Genomic DNA, 15,593 nt, shown 5'->3' with positions numbered 1-15,593 from the left:
TCCTCTATGCTGTGGGTTAACATGTTTTAAAAAGTACTCAAACAAGTGAAATAACAGTTTTTTAAAAACGGATAAATGATAAGTAAAAAAAGCAATTTAAGCATGACTAAACTACGTGTAAAAAATATATGCCCACCCTGAGTAAGAGTAAGACAGTGTCAAATGCTTTTAAGATATAGTTGCATGGCATGATTTCATAAATCAGCCACAATTCCCTACTTTCTCCCAGCTGGCAACAGCGAGTTACAGTGACAGTATTTGAACAACCAGCATGTTTCTACGGTTTAAAATTGCACAACGGTATACCGCATTAACCGGTATACTGCCCAGCACTACACTAAACTTCTTATATTTAATATGTTGTTGATACATTATGCTTCTCTGTAACCCCACAAACATTCATTGCAAGTCGGTTGTGCACTGCTAATTATGAGGGGCCGGTCTAAACAAAAATGCCAGGGCCGATTTTTTATCCCAGTCCAGTCCTGGAAGTAACTATAACTAATTACTTTTTCAAAGTAACGTGCCCAACACTGTCTACAGTTACATGTTATACAGGTTCTACCTGTTCTACCTCCCTAACAGATGCGATCCTCCTGAGACCTGGCCTATTCATTTGTGTCCTCTGTAGTGGACATTATGTTTCTGCAGCTCACATTTTACTTGCTTGAGTTACACTAATAATTCCTGCTGTATCTTAAAGAGGACATCCTGAGCTTTCCAGTGATACCACATGTTTGGGGGGTGGGGTACTGACAAATTCAAGTTCCTGTTTCTACAAAATGGCTTTATAACAACAAGCACATTTTATGGAAGGAGAAAGGATGAGTAAAATATTCTTTATTTATTGCATTTCTACTATGAAATTCATGTATTTTATTCATTCTGAGGTTGTTAGGAATTAGTTAATGAAGTCTGAGAGCAGTTTAATTACTTTTGGGATTGAATAATAGCCATTTTATAAATGTCCTCTACAGTGGACACCAGGATGATCTTCATGTCTTTCACAGCCAGTATTTTTAATGCATTGTTTTAGGAGACAGAACAGAAGCAAAGAAGATTTTGTACAAAATAATTGAGGGAGATTCAGACTTAGATTTATCAGATGAGGAACATGATGAGGAAGAGTTTAAACCTGACGAAGAAGAGATAGGGAGTTCTGATGAGGCAGGAAGCTCATCAGATGAGAACACGGACCAGCAAGAAAGCCGTCGTCCTCTGTGGGCCAGGACTAGCACGTATGATTTATTTAGTTCTAGGATTACCATAAGTGTATTTATCCAGTAAAAAAAAGATAAATAAACCATTCATTGTTAAACTAATGCCTGTCCTTGGCAACAGATAGTACAGTAAATAAAATAATTAACATCATACCATTTTGATTAGATTGGTTATGCCATTACTGGTTATGCCATTCATTATTATTACACATGAGTAAGTCACAACGAATGCAAAAGAGAATAAATAAGCTTTCAGAAAAACAGAACTTGTTTCTTTAAAATCCCTAAAATCAACAAACTAAAATGAATACAGAATGAAAGTCCAATATATCCTGGTATTATTGTTATTGTTTAACTTGTTAAGTTTCATTGTTCCGTAGATTAAAATAATCCTGATTTCCACTATAGTGGACATGCTATAAAAATAAAAATAAAAATAAATTTGAAAAAGTCTAAATGGTAATCTGTTTTATTTACTCCTAAGAGATAGGAAATCACAAAAAAAACATAAATTACAATACTCTTTTTTTCTCAGTTCTCAGGCGGTTAAGACTGCAAGGTGTCAAAAAACAAGTGATCAAATATATACTGTTGTGTGTGTATATGTCATTGACTATGCGCTACAGCGCGCTCAACTTTTGTTCAGAATCAGCTTCTTATCACTGGTAACAATGCGGCTTTCCTCTCACTCATTCCCGCAGCTTCACAGTGTTTTAAACAGTGCGGACGCTGAGCGCTGAGTTCAATAGTGAAACAAAGAGTTCAGCGAAAGGAAACGAGTCATTGGATAAATGCTGAGCTTTGTCCCGCCCATCGGACGCTCAGCGTCTCTGGGGGTCTATGGAGCAGTGGGCTGGCCTCGGCCGACCCGGACGCTCAGCTTCTGCGTGATGATTGGATGATCTGTCTGAGGCTGAATCCCTTTTTGATTGACAGCGAAATGAGCGAATCAGCGATCTTTTAGTGTAAACATCCGTGCTGGGAGTTTTAAATTTTCATTCTGTTCTGAGTTAAACCGGAGACTTTCCTAATCCTCTTAGCTATACATTTTCTTTGTTAAAAACGACTAGCGACAAATCCAGCCTTTATTTCTGGTGTTTTTTTGTAGCTGCTTGTGTTTGGAGACTGACTTATATCACTTTTTCTGACTTCTATCACAGTTTCTGTCCAGCGGGTGCTGCTCAGCCCCTCCACCGTCACAAAGCACTCACAGGCGGACACATTTCACACTAACCTCGCTCCAGTCCCTAGCTAGTGAGCAAGCTGTACATAATGTCAGTCAGTTTTAATGTTGTGGACCGGATTTTGGCAAAGCCATTTGAAAGTCTTCCTTACGAAAAAAAAAACAGCAGGGCAGATCAACTGCTCAGATTAATTTAGTGCAAAAGGTGGGGAAAAGTAACAGGTATTTTCAGCTGTCCTGGTATGACAAAGTGAGCTGGCGGACTGAAAGTGCTGTAACAAATAAAATGTACTGTTGGCCATGCCTCTTGATGAAACCATCTCAGGGAGGGTAGAATTTATGTGTAAACAAACCGACACATTTTAAGATGTAGCCTGAAATTGAACTTCCCCTCCTTGAAAGATTAGCATCTGCCACTGATCCCTAACTAGTGCATACCAAACTACTAACAGTTAGAGTTCAGTGGATTTCTTCTTGCCACTCTTCAATAACGGCCAGATTTGTGGAGTGCATGACTTCTAGTTGTCCTGAGGACAGATACTTCCACCTAAGCTGTGGATTTCTGCAGCTCCTCCAGAGTGACTATGGGCCTCTTGGCTGCTTCTCTGACCAGTGCTCTCCTTGCTCGATCTGTCAGTTTTGGTGAATGGCCATGTGTTGGAAGGTTTGCAGTTGTATTATACTTTTTCCATTTTTGGATGATGGATTGTACAGTGCCCTTTGGCATGCTCAAAGCTTGTGATATGTTTTTTTTACCTAACCCTGCTTTAAACTTCTCCACAACTTTATCTCTGACCTGTCTGGTGAGTTCCTTGGTCTTTATGATGCTGTTTGTTCACTGGTATTCTCTAACACACCACTGAGGTCAATTCAGAACAGCTGTATTTATACTGAGACAAAATTACACACAGCTGGACTTCTGAAGGCGATTGACTGCACTAGATTTTATTTAGGGGTTTTAGAGTGACTTTTGCACATCACACTTTTCAGATTTTTATTTTATAAAAACAATGTATCATTTTCATTCCACTTCACAATTATGTGCTACTTTGTGATGGTTTATCACTTAAGATCTTGATCAAATACATTTAAGTTTGTGGTTGTTAGGTGACAAAATGTAAAAAAAAATGTTTCTCCTGAAAGGTGGAACATTCTCCCTGAACTGGCACCGTGATTGGCGTTAAGAGATTTTCCATTTACACAGCAGTCAGTGGCCTCATTAATAAGTGTTTTTTTTTAATAAAATATGGGAAATTTCCGGAAATATACTAATACGGGAGGACGGCGGGAAAGAGGGGCAAAATACGGTAGTTTCCTGGCCAAAACGGGAGACTTAACAGGTATGGCGAAATACATTTTCGTTTATTATAGCTCACAATAAGTCCTGCAATCCTAAATGAATGAACACAATTTGAAAATGAAATAGTTATTGGCTGATCAGGCACAAGCTATATATCTATTTACAAAGTTAATCTAACTGACTAGACACAAGCTGCATTTTATTAAGCACACAGTGGGTTTGATCTGTGTGTTTTAATTTGTGTCTTTTTAACCAGCTATCAGAAACAATCTCATCACAGTTTATATGGTTAGCTCCGTTACCTTTCTCTTAGAAAAATCACTGTATATCCAGATTAGTTTTAACAGCAGCAGCTGCACCCGCTGCTTAAAGTCACAGTGAGGAGTGTTTCCCAACTCACACTCACTCTCCTCTGCAAAACCAGCAAGCTGATTGGTAATTTCCTGGCCAAAACTAGTATAAATTTCACACTTACAAGAAAACAAATTAAACAAAAAAATGGACAAAAAGGCATTTTGGGCAGCAAGAACCAAACAGGCAGGTTCTCCAGCCCCCTGCTGCAATATAAGGTTATGGCCATGGATGAATGGCACAAAAAAGGGCCTCAGGATCTCGTCATGCCACCATGCCCCACTTGATCTAACATTGACATCAGCAAACCCCTCACTCACACGACCTCACCCCCTGAGACGGAGCCTGACAATTTGTGCAGAAATTCTTTGGTGAAGACGAAGGTGAAGATGTTGGATGTGTAGGTTCTGGGCTAGTGTGGTTACACGTGGTCTGCAGCTGAGAGGTCGGTTAAATGTACTGCCAAATTCTCTGATACGCCTTTGAAGACAGCTTATATTGGAGATTGTAAAAGTCTTAGATCTTTGATTTTAGGTAAAGAAAAATGGGAGCAAAACCAAAAGTGTTTAGTTTATATTTTTGTTCCATGTGGAAAAGCTGTTCTAATTAATTTGCAATTACTACACCAAGATTCTGAGCTGCTGAGGCAGAAATAACAGACACATCAGACATATTTAAAGTATGATCATTTATTTATTTAGCATTCGAACCTAAAAAAAAAATCTCTAATTGGTTTATTTTAAGAAAGTGTTTAACCTGAATGTATTGATGCAGACATGTCTAAGTATGTCAAACTGGATTTCTTCCAGACCACAGCTAAAAAGGTAAAAACTGGTTTACCCTACATACGTAAATAAGCATGTGAACCCTGTTTGAAGTTAATTAATCCATTTTTACAACCTTATTATTCTGTTGTTGTTTTTTTAACATGTTATGAAAATGTGAAAATGATTAAATCTCTTTCTTACTTCAGCTCAGGAGTAAAAGTTTTCAGATCTGAAAGTAGAACAGAATCAATATGGTGTCCATCTGGTTTATATTTATTTGTTAAAAAAGGTTACTTTATGTTTCCACTGATTTCCAAGTGTTTTCTTAGATTTAATTTCTCTTCATTTTATAAAACCATGTACAAATAAAGACAAATGTAAACTGTATACACAGTGAAATCAAAAACACATGCTGATCTTAATGTAAATATAAATGTAGCACATATTTATTTATATTGGATTATTGGTTAAAACAAGTAAAGAACATATATATGTTAAACATAAGTACAAGTGTTTGTGTGAAAGCAGTGTTTACCACTGAGGAATTAGCAAGGTTAACCCCATCATCTTTATTACCCAATTTACACATTCATTTTAAATCACATAACTTTACAGTGGAATTATAATCAGGAAAGTCAAATCCAGCGTAGAGCGGCTGAGTGAATGTGGTGTGGACTGTGTGTAGGAGGGTCATTGTATCAGAGACGCTGTAGAAGGACAGAGTTCCTGCACTGTGATCCACATACACTCCTATTCTGGAGGATGGTGGAGCTGAGAGCCTAGTCTCAATGTTGTTGTGCCAGAAAGAGAGAGAGGAAGAACACACCAGACTCCAAGACTGATTACTGTGTCCTAACCAACCTTCATGACATCCTCCTTTCCTACTGATCCCTTTATATGACACTGCTATGTACACATATTGACAACTGCTCCACTCAACCTCCCAGTAACAGCGTCCACTCATACTCTCCTTACTCAACACCTGACACCAGTAATCAAATCTCTCCGGATGATCAGGATACTGCTGAACATCATGATTGCGTCTCACCATTCTGTTCTTCTCAAAAAGACTGAGGTGCGCACGTGCTGTGTTAGGATCCAGAGTCAGCCGCCGGTAATCTAAAAAAATATAGTAGAGTGTAATTTATTACTGACATTATGTTCTTACAGTATTTGTAATTCATTTAAAATTGTTTTTTTGTTTGTGTGTTTTTTTTTCAGAGGATAAGGGAGAGGAGTAGTTGGGCCTGAATGAGGAAGAGGAGTAGTTGGGCCAGGATAAGGAAGAGGAGTAGTTGGGCCAGAATAAAGGAGAGGAGTAGTTGGGCCAGGATAAAAGAGAGGAGTAGTTGGGCCTGAACTAGGAAGAGGAGTAGTTGGGCCAGGAAAAAGTAAGGAGTAGTTGGGCCAGAATAAGGGAGAGGAGTAGTTGGACCAGGATAAGGGAGAGGAGTAGTTGGACCAGAATATAGGAGAGGAATTGTTGGACCAGGATATGGGAGAGGAGTTGTTGGACCAGGATAAGGGAGAGGAATATTTGGACACTCAAGTAAAATGTTATGAAAAAGTAATAAAATAATGCACATTGTGTGTGTGTGTTTCACCTACATTTCAGAAAGTCTTTTCTGGTTTTTGGTTCTGAGGGTAAAATTTGAACTGCTGCAGCTGTAGAGACACAATACAGTACAAAATGAACAGTTAGAAAAACAAGACTATCTAGAGCAAGATTACAGAACAAGTCTCATTTTTACACACAATAAGACTGTGTGTTGTTTGTGAACAGTACTTTATTAAAGGTTTATATGTGTGTAAATATAGACATCTGTGCAAGCCCTTTTCCACGCTACTGAATATTCCACAGTTAACTGTCAGTGGTATTGTAAACAATTAAAAGAGACTGGGAACGAATATAATTTACTCTGTCAACTTAAAATAACGGACCGGAGAGTTAATCACTACAGACTTCCAGGGCTTCAGGTTAGTTTAAAGACAGTGCATAAAGAGCTTTATGAAATGGGTTTCCGTGGCCGAGCAGCTCCATAAAGCCTTGCATCACCAAACATAAGGCAGTTAAGTAGATACCTTTGGCCATATAGTGCAGCACTTAAATGTTTTGAACAAAGCCACAGCTCATTTTGACTGCAGGTCAGCATCTTGTCTCCCTGAACCTGTTTATACTTACATTCCAGAATGCTGGTATAAATATCTTCAAAAAGATGCTTCGGTTTACCACAGAAAACAGCTCAAAGCTTGTTCAAATACAGCAATTTGATTCAGTAAATACAGCAAGGGATTGAAAAAAATATTAACAGAATAAGACAGCATCAGCATAATAGGCAACAAGGCAGAAGAGAGGATATGAAACAGTGGTGTCAGAGCCAGGACAATCATAACTGAACTCAGAAGATGAACTCTGGACATAAAAACATAAAAGTGGGACTTTATATCTTTTTTACTGTTAATACAAAATCTTGTACATGTAATGGTATTAATGTAAATGCGTTCCTGTGCATATTGTATGTACATTTTGAGAATTAACTAATAAAGCTATTTCATAAAAATAAGCTAATGGAAAAGAAAAAGTGGGTGAGGAAGCAGAAGCAGCAGGAGAGTTCACACAAAGAACAGGCAGTGGTAACAGCTTGGAAAAAAAATGTGTAGGTTTCACAAGTGTTTCACAGAGATGTTGTACAACAAGCTGACATGTTAAGGTTAGGTGTGGTCCATTTCCCATAATTTTATTATTTCATAACTGTAATAGATTTTTTGATGACACCTTTGACATCAGTATCGTCACACACTTTATAATGTTTTATTGTCAAGGGGCCGAAGACACTCGCTGCATATTCAGCATTTATTAATAAAATTTTCTCCTAATATTAATCATGTTGTCTCCAAACTCAACTGAAGTAAAGCTTAAGCTACTACAATATATATTACAGTAAATAAAATATGTTTAGAAAATCAATGTATTTTTGAAACTTCAAATGTCTTTTTTTTCTAATCATTAAATGGTGGATGAATACATGAAAGAGAACTATGTGAAAATAAAAAGTGATTACGCTCGGCAAAATAAAATCTATGAGCAGTCTTATAGTCTTAGAAATATGACAAATAATTAAAATTAATAATATATTTTAATAATTTTGAAACACCAAAATACGTAGTGTTGTGATAATATAATATATGAGAGCAGAACAGCTCCTCTTACCATGTGGAGACATTGTGCTGAACTTCTCTTCACACAATTCCTCTAGTTGCTGTTTCAGATCAGATACAGATCTGATCACTTCATCAAATGAGAGATGCTGACAGACACTGATGTTGGGTGACTGATCAGATCCAGAAGAGACGTGGAGAGACTGGAAATTCTAGAGAGACAGAAATAGTAATGAATAAAAAAGTAAATCCACTTTAATAAACAAACACTGAAGAACTGGATTTATATATGTATAGAATGTATGGAAATGGTTGCTGAGTCACAGGAACACACAGAACATTGATCAGGATCAGGTGTTTCTGTAGATCAGAACAGTGTTTGTTACCTGGATGAAGTGTACTTGATCCTCTGTGTGTGAAAGCTGCTCCAGCTCAGTGATCTCCTGCTCCAGCTGTTCAATGAGTTCTTCAGCTGCACTCTGTTCAGTCTTCTCCTGATCTCTGATCAGCTCTGTTCCCTCAGAGCGCTTTTTCTCAATGGAGCGGATCAGCTCAGTAAAGATCCTCTCACTGTCCTCCACTGCTGACTGTGCAGAGCTCTGTTACAATTCACACACACAAAACCATAATACACACACACACACACACACCAGATGGAGGTCCAGTTAACACTCAGCTCTATCTCACTCTCTTACTGAGAGACTAGAGAGACTAACTGTGTAGAAACCAAAAGTGTCTCAACATTTTTCTCCCCACTGTTTGAATAAAGATCCTGAGTGAGGTGATGTAGAGCTGCTTCATCAACTCTCTGTTCACTACTCACCTTAAGAGTTTTTACCGCCTGTTTCAGTTCCTGCACAGTTTCCTCTTTATCCTGGATTCTCTCCTGGATTTTCTGAAAAAAAAAAAAATACAGTTAATTTGACTCCACAATGTTTATAATAACAGTAGCTGAAGAGTCTCAGTTCTTCATTTTAAGTGAACATCAAGGTATGCAAAACCATAGCGTTGTCACTGCAGTGCTGAGTGCATTAGCAACCCCATCGACCAGGCTTGGAGCGTGAGGCTAGCGGCATTAGCGACCCTGTTGACTGGGCTTATAAATTTATATAACAATTAGCCCATATGCTCCAGTTGGCTTACAACCAGCTGTAGAATTTATCAGGCAACTAGCCAGCAAGCTAGCTTGGACAAATGAGCCATCTGACCTTGAGAAATCCTACAGTTTTAGCTAGCTAGCCACCAGTCCAAGGAAGTATTGCATTGGCAGTTTAATACTTGCCCACTTTCAAGAAAGGTATGTAAACTGTTTTATGAACATAATTCACTGCAGCACTGTGTCTATATAAAAGAAAACTAAACAAATGCTATACACACTTAAAATAAATTATTTTATCCCTACCTATGTAATCCTTTTTTTTGTGACAGGTGGCATCCCAAACAGTCTTAAAATATTTTATTAGGCATGCCCAATTCTGTCATGTTGACTTTACTTACAATTATATGCAATGTTTCTGCGAAATTCTAAACATAATCAGTATAAATGGAGTCTGAAGGATTGTAGATCTCACCTGTTTCTCTTCTGCTGTAGCTGCAACTGTATCATGTCCTTTGTGTTCATGCATCGCACATAAATAACAGATTAACTGCTGATCAGTGCGACAGTAGATCTCGATCAGTTTATCATGCTGAGAGCAGATCTTCTCCTGTAGTCGTGTGGACGCTTTCACCAGCTTGTGCTTCATCAAGGCTGGAATTTCCAGGTGAGGTTTAAGATGAGTTTCACAGAGAGACGCTACACACACCAAACAGGACTTGATGGCTTTGAGTTTTCTCCCAGTACAGAAATCACACTCCACATCTCCAGCTCCAGCGTAACAGTGAGCACGAGAAGCAGCTCGGACTTCTGTCTTCTTCAGTTTCTCCACCACTTCAGCCACCATGTTGTTTCTGCGTAGAACAGGCCTCGGAGTGAACGTCTCTCTGCACTGGGGGCAGCTGTAGACCCCCCTCTGATCCTCCTGATCCCAGTGTCCATTAATACACACTATACAGAAACTGTGTCCACAGGGAATAGTTACTGGATTCTTCAGTAGATCCAGACAGACTGAACAGCTGAACTGATCCCGATCTATGGAAATAGAGACCTCTGCCATTTTCCTGCTCTCCGACTGAGGGAGAGAGAGAGAGAGAGAGAGAGAGAGAGAGAGAGAGAGAGAGAACAGCACTCCGAGAGTTTCGTTTTCTCTGAACTGAGAAGGAGTGGCTTCGTGATTCTGCATTTTAGAGAGAGAGAGAGAAAAGTACAAAAGGCCAAATACATTCATGTACAGCAGCAGCTGTGAAATGTATTTATAGGTGTAGGATTTAAAACTATAGTAAAGTTTTTAACAGTGTTAAATTCGTTGAAGAAAAAAATTCGTCATAGTTTTCGTCAACGAAGCTTTTTTTCAAGACGAAAACGAGACGATAACTAAATAAAAACATAAAAAAAAATAAAAACTAAACGAAATTAACTGACATTTTCGACAACGAATAAAAACGAGACGAAAATGTTTTGCAGGGACGAAATCCAATCAGAACTGATTTAGTTCTGTGAAAGGTAGCGACCAGTTAGGAAGAGATCCAATCACTGCTACTTTAGCGGAGGTGGAGAGGCGGGACAAGCGGGGTAGTCAACCAATTAGTACCTGTCTCTCAGTACCCGCGGTTAGATACAAAATACGGGAGGACAGACTAGCCTGTGATCTATCGTTACTTTTGGGGCTCGACTGGAAATTAGCTCGACAGTGTCGGCAGCAGAGAGAAAGAGGAGAGATTACGTATTTCTCCTTTGACGTCGCGAAAAACAAGATAACGTGTAAACCGTGTGGAGCGACTCCATCTCCGGTAAAAACACCACTAATCTTTCAGATTTCTGCAGACAAGAGTCACAAAGATCTCCATGCAGCGTTTTAATGCTAATGTTATTTCATGAGCTGATGATGGTGTGTTTAACTCAGCTGTGGACTAAAAGACACCACTGATGTTCTGTAATGTTTCTGATACAGAACTCACTCATTGAGATCAGATCATCTGTTTAGTCCCACAGTGGAAACCATAGAGCTAGTGCAGACAGCAGAAACAGGTCAGAAAGAAACTCAATAGGAAAAAAATATAACAATAAAATAAGTGAATCTCTGAACCCCAAAGTCTGTGTAAAGTTCCTGAGAGCATCTCTACAGGTGTGTGTGTGTGTGTGTGTGTGTGTGTGTGTGTGTGTGTGTGTGTGTGTGTGTGTGTGTGTGTGTGTGTTTTGACCTCATTTACAGAATAGCTACATTAGGTGTGCTGGGTTAGTGCTGGAGATAAAACTAGTCTATTTTTACAGATGTTTTATGACCTGATTTCTAACAAAATTTTAAATGCTAAATTTTATTTTATTGTCACATACCTACAATAATAATATACATTTAGTCATATAAAAATATATTTCACATTCAAACATTAATAATATTACACAACTGGTAAATAAATGTTTATTTTTTATAAATGTATAGTTCATAATTCAAGGGAACTGATGAAAAAGCATTTACATTTACACCCTTTACGTTTTAGTCGACTAAATTATGACTAAAACCAAATGCCAAATACCAAATTTGTTGTCAAAATAAACACTGGTTTTTAAACCTTCTTTATTTTTGTGTTTGGATACATATTTTTAAGTTATTTGTAAAGTAGAAACAACTACTATATTAGACATTCTACAGTTTTATGTTTTTTTCTTTTCTTGTTCCTCATTAAAGAAGTCACATTTTTTCCCATGAACTCTGTTAGTCCTACCAGGAGACTCCAGAAGCATGTGCGCAAGGAAAACAAGTTCAATATTGTCACATTTTAACAAATTAGGAGATAACTAAATTAATTTTAAATCCCTTAGCATAAGCCACTTCATCATCTTGTAGCATCTGTACCCAGCTTGTAGTATACAGCTGACAGTGTTGCGCTGCCCTGATTTATTTGTCTGCAATGATATGCTGCAGTGATCTACTGTAGTTCTCAGTCTGTACTGATCTACTGTAGTTCTCTGTATTGATCTACTGTAGTTCTCAGTCTGCAGTGATCTACTGTAGTTCTTATCCTGCAGTGATCTACTGTAGTTCTCAATCTATAGTGATCTACTGTAGTTCTCAGTCTGTAGTGATCTACTGTAGTTCTCAGTCTGCAGTGATCTATTGTAGTTCTCAGTCTGTAGTGATCTACTGTAGTTCTCAGTATGCAGTGATCTACTGTAGTTCTCAATCTGTAGTGATCTACTGTAGTTCTCAATCTGTAGTGATCTACTGTAGTTCTCAGTCTATAGTAATCTACTGTAGCTCTTAGTCTGCAGTGATCTTGTGCAGTTCTTCCTCTGCAGTGATCTACTGTTGTTTAAAGTCTGCAGTGGTCTACTGTAGTTCTCACTCTGCAGTGATCTACCGTAGTTCTCAGTCTGCAGTGATCTACTGGGGTTCTTATTCTGCAGTGACCTACTGTAGTTTTAATTCTGCAGTGATCTACTGTAGTTCTCAGTCCGCAGTGATCCATTGTAGTTCTCATTCTGTAGTGATCAACTGCAGTTCTAAGTCTGCAGCAATTTGTCTCAAGTGACCTGGCTGGCAGTGACAAGCATCTATGTGCAGTGATATATCAGTGTGGTGATTCCACTGAAGTGGTCCATCTGCAGTGATCCTCTACGATAATGCAGATAACAGTGGTAAGCAGCTCTGATTGTGCCACAGTGATCGGGCTTTAGTGATCTTGCCCACAGATCTGGCTGTCGTTATCTGGTTGTTAGTGCCCAGCAGTTCTGAGCTGCATGAAACAGGCTGCAATGATCTGTGTGTAGTAATCTGCCTGTAGTGTTCTATGTGCAGTAATATGGCTGTAATAATATATGTGCAGTAATCAGTCTGTAGTAATCTATGCGCAGTAATCTGACTGTAGTGATCTATGTGAAGTAATCTGGCTGTAGTGATCTATGTGAAGTAATCTGACTGTAGTGATCCATCTGCAGTAATCTGGCTGCAGTGATCTCTGTGCAGAAATCTGACTGTAGTGATCCATCTGCAGTAATCTGGCTGCAGTGATCTCTGTGCAGTAATATGGCTGTAATAATATATGTGCAGTAATCAGTCTGTAGTAATCTATGCGCAGTAATCTGACTGTAGTGATCTATGTGCTGTAATCAGGCTGCAGTGATCTATGTGAAGTAATCTGGCTGTAGTGATCTATGAGCAGTAATCTGACTGTAGTGATCTATCTGCAGTAATCTGGCTGCAGTGATCTCTGTGCAGTAATCTGACTGTAGTGATCCATCTGCAGTAATCTGGCTGCAGTGATCTCTGTGCAGTAATATGGCTGTAGTAATCTATGTACAGTAATCTAGCTGCAGTGATCTCTGTGCAGTAATCAGACTGCAGTGATCTGTGTGCAGTAATCAGGCTGCAGTGATCTCTGTGCAGTAATCAGGCTGCAGTGATCTCTGTGCAGTAATCAGGCTGCAGTGATCTCTGTGCAGTAATCAGGCTGCAGTGATCTCTGTGCAGTAATCAGGCTGCAGTGATCTCTGTGCAGTAATCAGGCTGCAGTGATCTCTGTGCAGTGATCAGGCCTGTACATGCTTTGTGTTAGTCAGGTGATGTGTCCATAGCAGATTGCATAAGGAGACATGCACAGTTAATTACTATGAAATGCCAAAAGTATGTTAACTGATCAGTGTTATTTTAGGAGATAACATGTGAAGGTCTAACTCTGTATAAATTGTGAGGTGTTATCTTGTGAGTGATTTCTCCATCCACAGTGTCTGGTGTACTGGGAATATATCATAGAAGGCATTACCTGTCACGTCCTGGTCTTGTCTCGTGTCTCTGTGTTTTCCCCACGTGACCTGTGCTCCTCTGTGTCTCTTGTCAGTAGTTCTCCACCTGTGTCTCATTTGTAAGCTCCGCCCCCTAGCCCCAAGTGTTTCCACTTCCCTTGTGTGCTATAAAGCCTTCCTTTGTCTCTTGTCCTTCGTCGGTCTTTGCACCTCCCCCTGTTGTTTCGTCTCTCTCTGTACTTCATAGTTTATCTCAGTGTTTCATAGCCTCTGTTCTTCTCGTCTTAGTTTCTGTGTTTATCACTTGTTCATGTTTCTAGTTTCTTGTTTATTTCCGTCTTCCTTGGCTCCTTGTAGATACCCCTGCTTTGTGTTTATTAGTTTATTCCCATACATATATTTCCCTAGCCCTGTTAGTTTATTTCTAGTGTATCTTGTTTGTTTAGGTTTATGTTATTTTGTTTCACTGTTTATTTTGGTCATTGGTTTATTATCTTTGTTATGCGTTTTCTTGTTTCTTTGTTTATTTGTTATTTATTTGATAAATTATTTATTTTTCCCTTACGTGCACTTGCGTCCGTCTCCTCGTCTCCCTGCCTGGGTCACCCATCCGTGACATTACCCCTCACAGCGGACAGTGCAGTGGGTGGAAAGGTGTAAAAACTAGCAGAATCTGGCTAGAATTTACCGTGTGTAAACAGACATGTCTGAAATGGAGTAGGATCTACTTTATAATACCCAAGGTCAGTTCAGCATTATTTAGCTTTTTCTTTAGACATGGAAAAAGTCACCTGACATATGGAATGTCAGTGTATGGTTAAATGTCTGCTGAACCTGACAGGCTAAAAACACATGATTAGATGCTACTGATATAAATGAATAATGTATGTAAAGCAGGGTGTCAAAGTTAATATATGTTAAGTACAGTGAGGACATGCAGTGTTTCTGGTGTTAATGGTCTACATTTATTTACTGGATGAAAAACAATGTTGGATATATATGGCCATTATTTCTAACATTTAGGATTGTAAGTTTGTTGATTGAGCCATTCTAAATATAACCATTTATCAACAATTTCTCCCTTTTGGGAGGAATCAGCTATTTTCTTTACATTCTTAAGTTAAATTAATTCCAGTGCCTTTATGAATGATGAAATAGATGTCTAAACAAAGCCATTTTTGGGGGTTAAAAAGTTGTCAAAAAAAACTGATTTCTCCCAAAAGGATATGAATAAATAACCGAAGAATAGAAGGCTGTAGGCAATAAAAGACAGGCACCACATCAGAGGGAATGGAAGCTTAACCAGTGATATACAGACACAACAGCAGAGAAACTGAAGAAAAGTTGGGTCAAGACAGCAGAAGCCTCAGGAATAGGCACGGCCAGAGATGGTGAGATCAGAAACCAGGCTCAATGCAGCTTAGAAGACAGGAGCCAAGAGAACTTAAGATCCGAAACTGAAAGACAGGAGAACATAAGATGAACCTGATGGAGGCATCAGCAAAAAACAACAGTAAAAGGAATATAGATTTATACACCTCTTTTCTTATTACAGATCTGTGGATCATTAGTGATTAAGGAACCATAGGAAGAGACTTAAAAAAAGAGTCTCCTGAAAGGAGACAGGCCGTAAGTAGTGCATCATATTTCCTGTAAAAAGGGTTTTAGACAGAGGAGGTGGAGTTGGTTCAACAATCATCACAACAAATGATCAGCTGTGATTGTTAGAAAATAGTTTTGGAAACTTATGCTCAAAATTACAGTGATGTGAAAA

At 38.7% G+C, this 15,593-nt stretch overlaps 1 protein-coding gene across 11 annotated transcripts in view; it reads right to left on the bottom strand.

Annotated features, from left to right (window-relative positions):
* Positions 1-15,593, bottom strand: part of LOC103035149 (tripartite motif-containing protein 16-like) — a 204,234-nt gene that overhangs the window by 43,585 nt on the left and 145,056 nt on the right. For 2 of the 11 annotated variants that reach the window (XM_049479235.1, XM_049479241.1), the window contains exon 7: positions 5,364-5,761. The exons of 7 other annotated variants lie outside the window; for them this stretch is intronic. In XM_049479235.1, the coding sequence (XP_049335192.1) occupies positions 5,411-5,761 (351 nt within the window). In that variant the 3' untranslated portion in view covers positions 5,364-5,410. Of the gene's footprint in view, positions 1-5,363; positions 5,941-6,429; positions 6,487-8,032; positions 8,193-8,366; positions 8,580-8,803; positions 8,876-9,551; positions 10,241-15,593 lie in introns of those variants that run through there. 2 more of the 11 variants (XM_022662038.2, XM_049479225.1) reach the window with 2 other exon arrangements.

This window comes from Astyanax mexicanus, chromosome 1 (genome assembly GCF_023375975.1).
Source record: "Astyanax mexicanus isolate ESR-SI-001 chromosome 1, AstMex3_surface, whole genome shotgun sequence".
NCBI classification, from domain to species: Eukaryota; Metazoa; Chordata; class Actinopteri; order Characiformes; family Acestrorhamphidae; genus Astyanax; species Astyanax mexicanus.
Note: the sequence above shows the minus strand (reverse complement) of the source record. Positions and strands in the feature narration are given on the sequence as shown.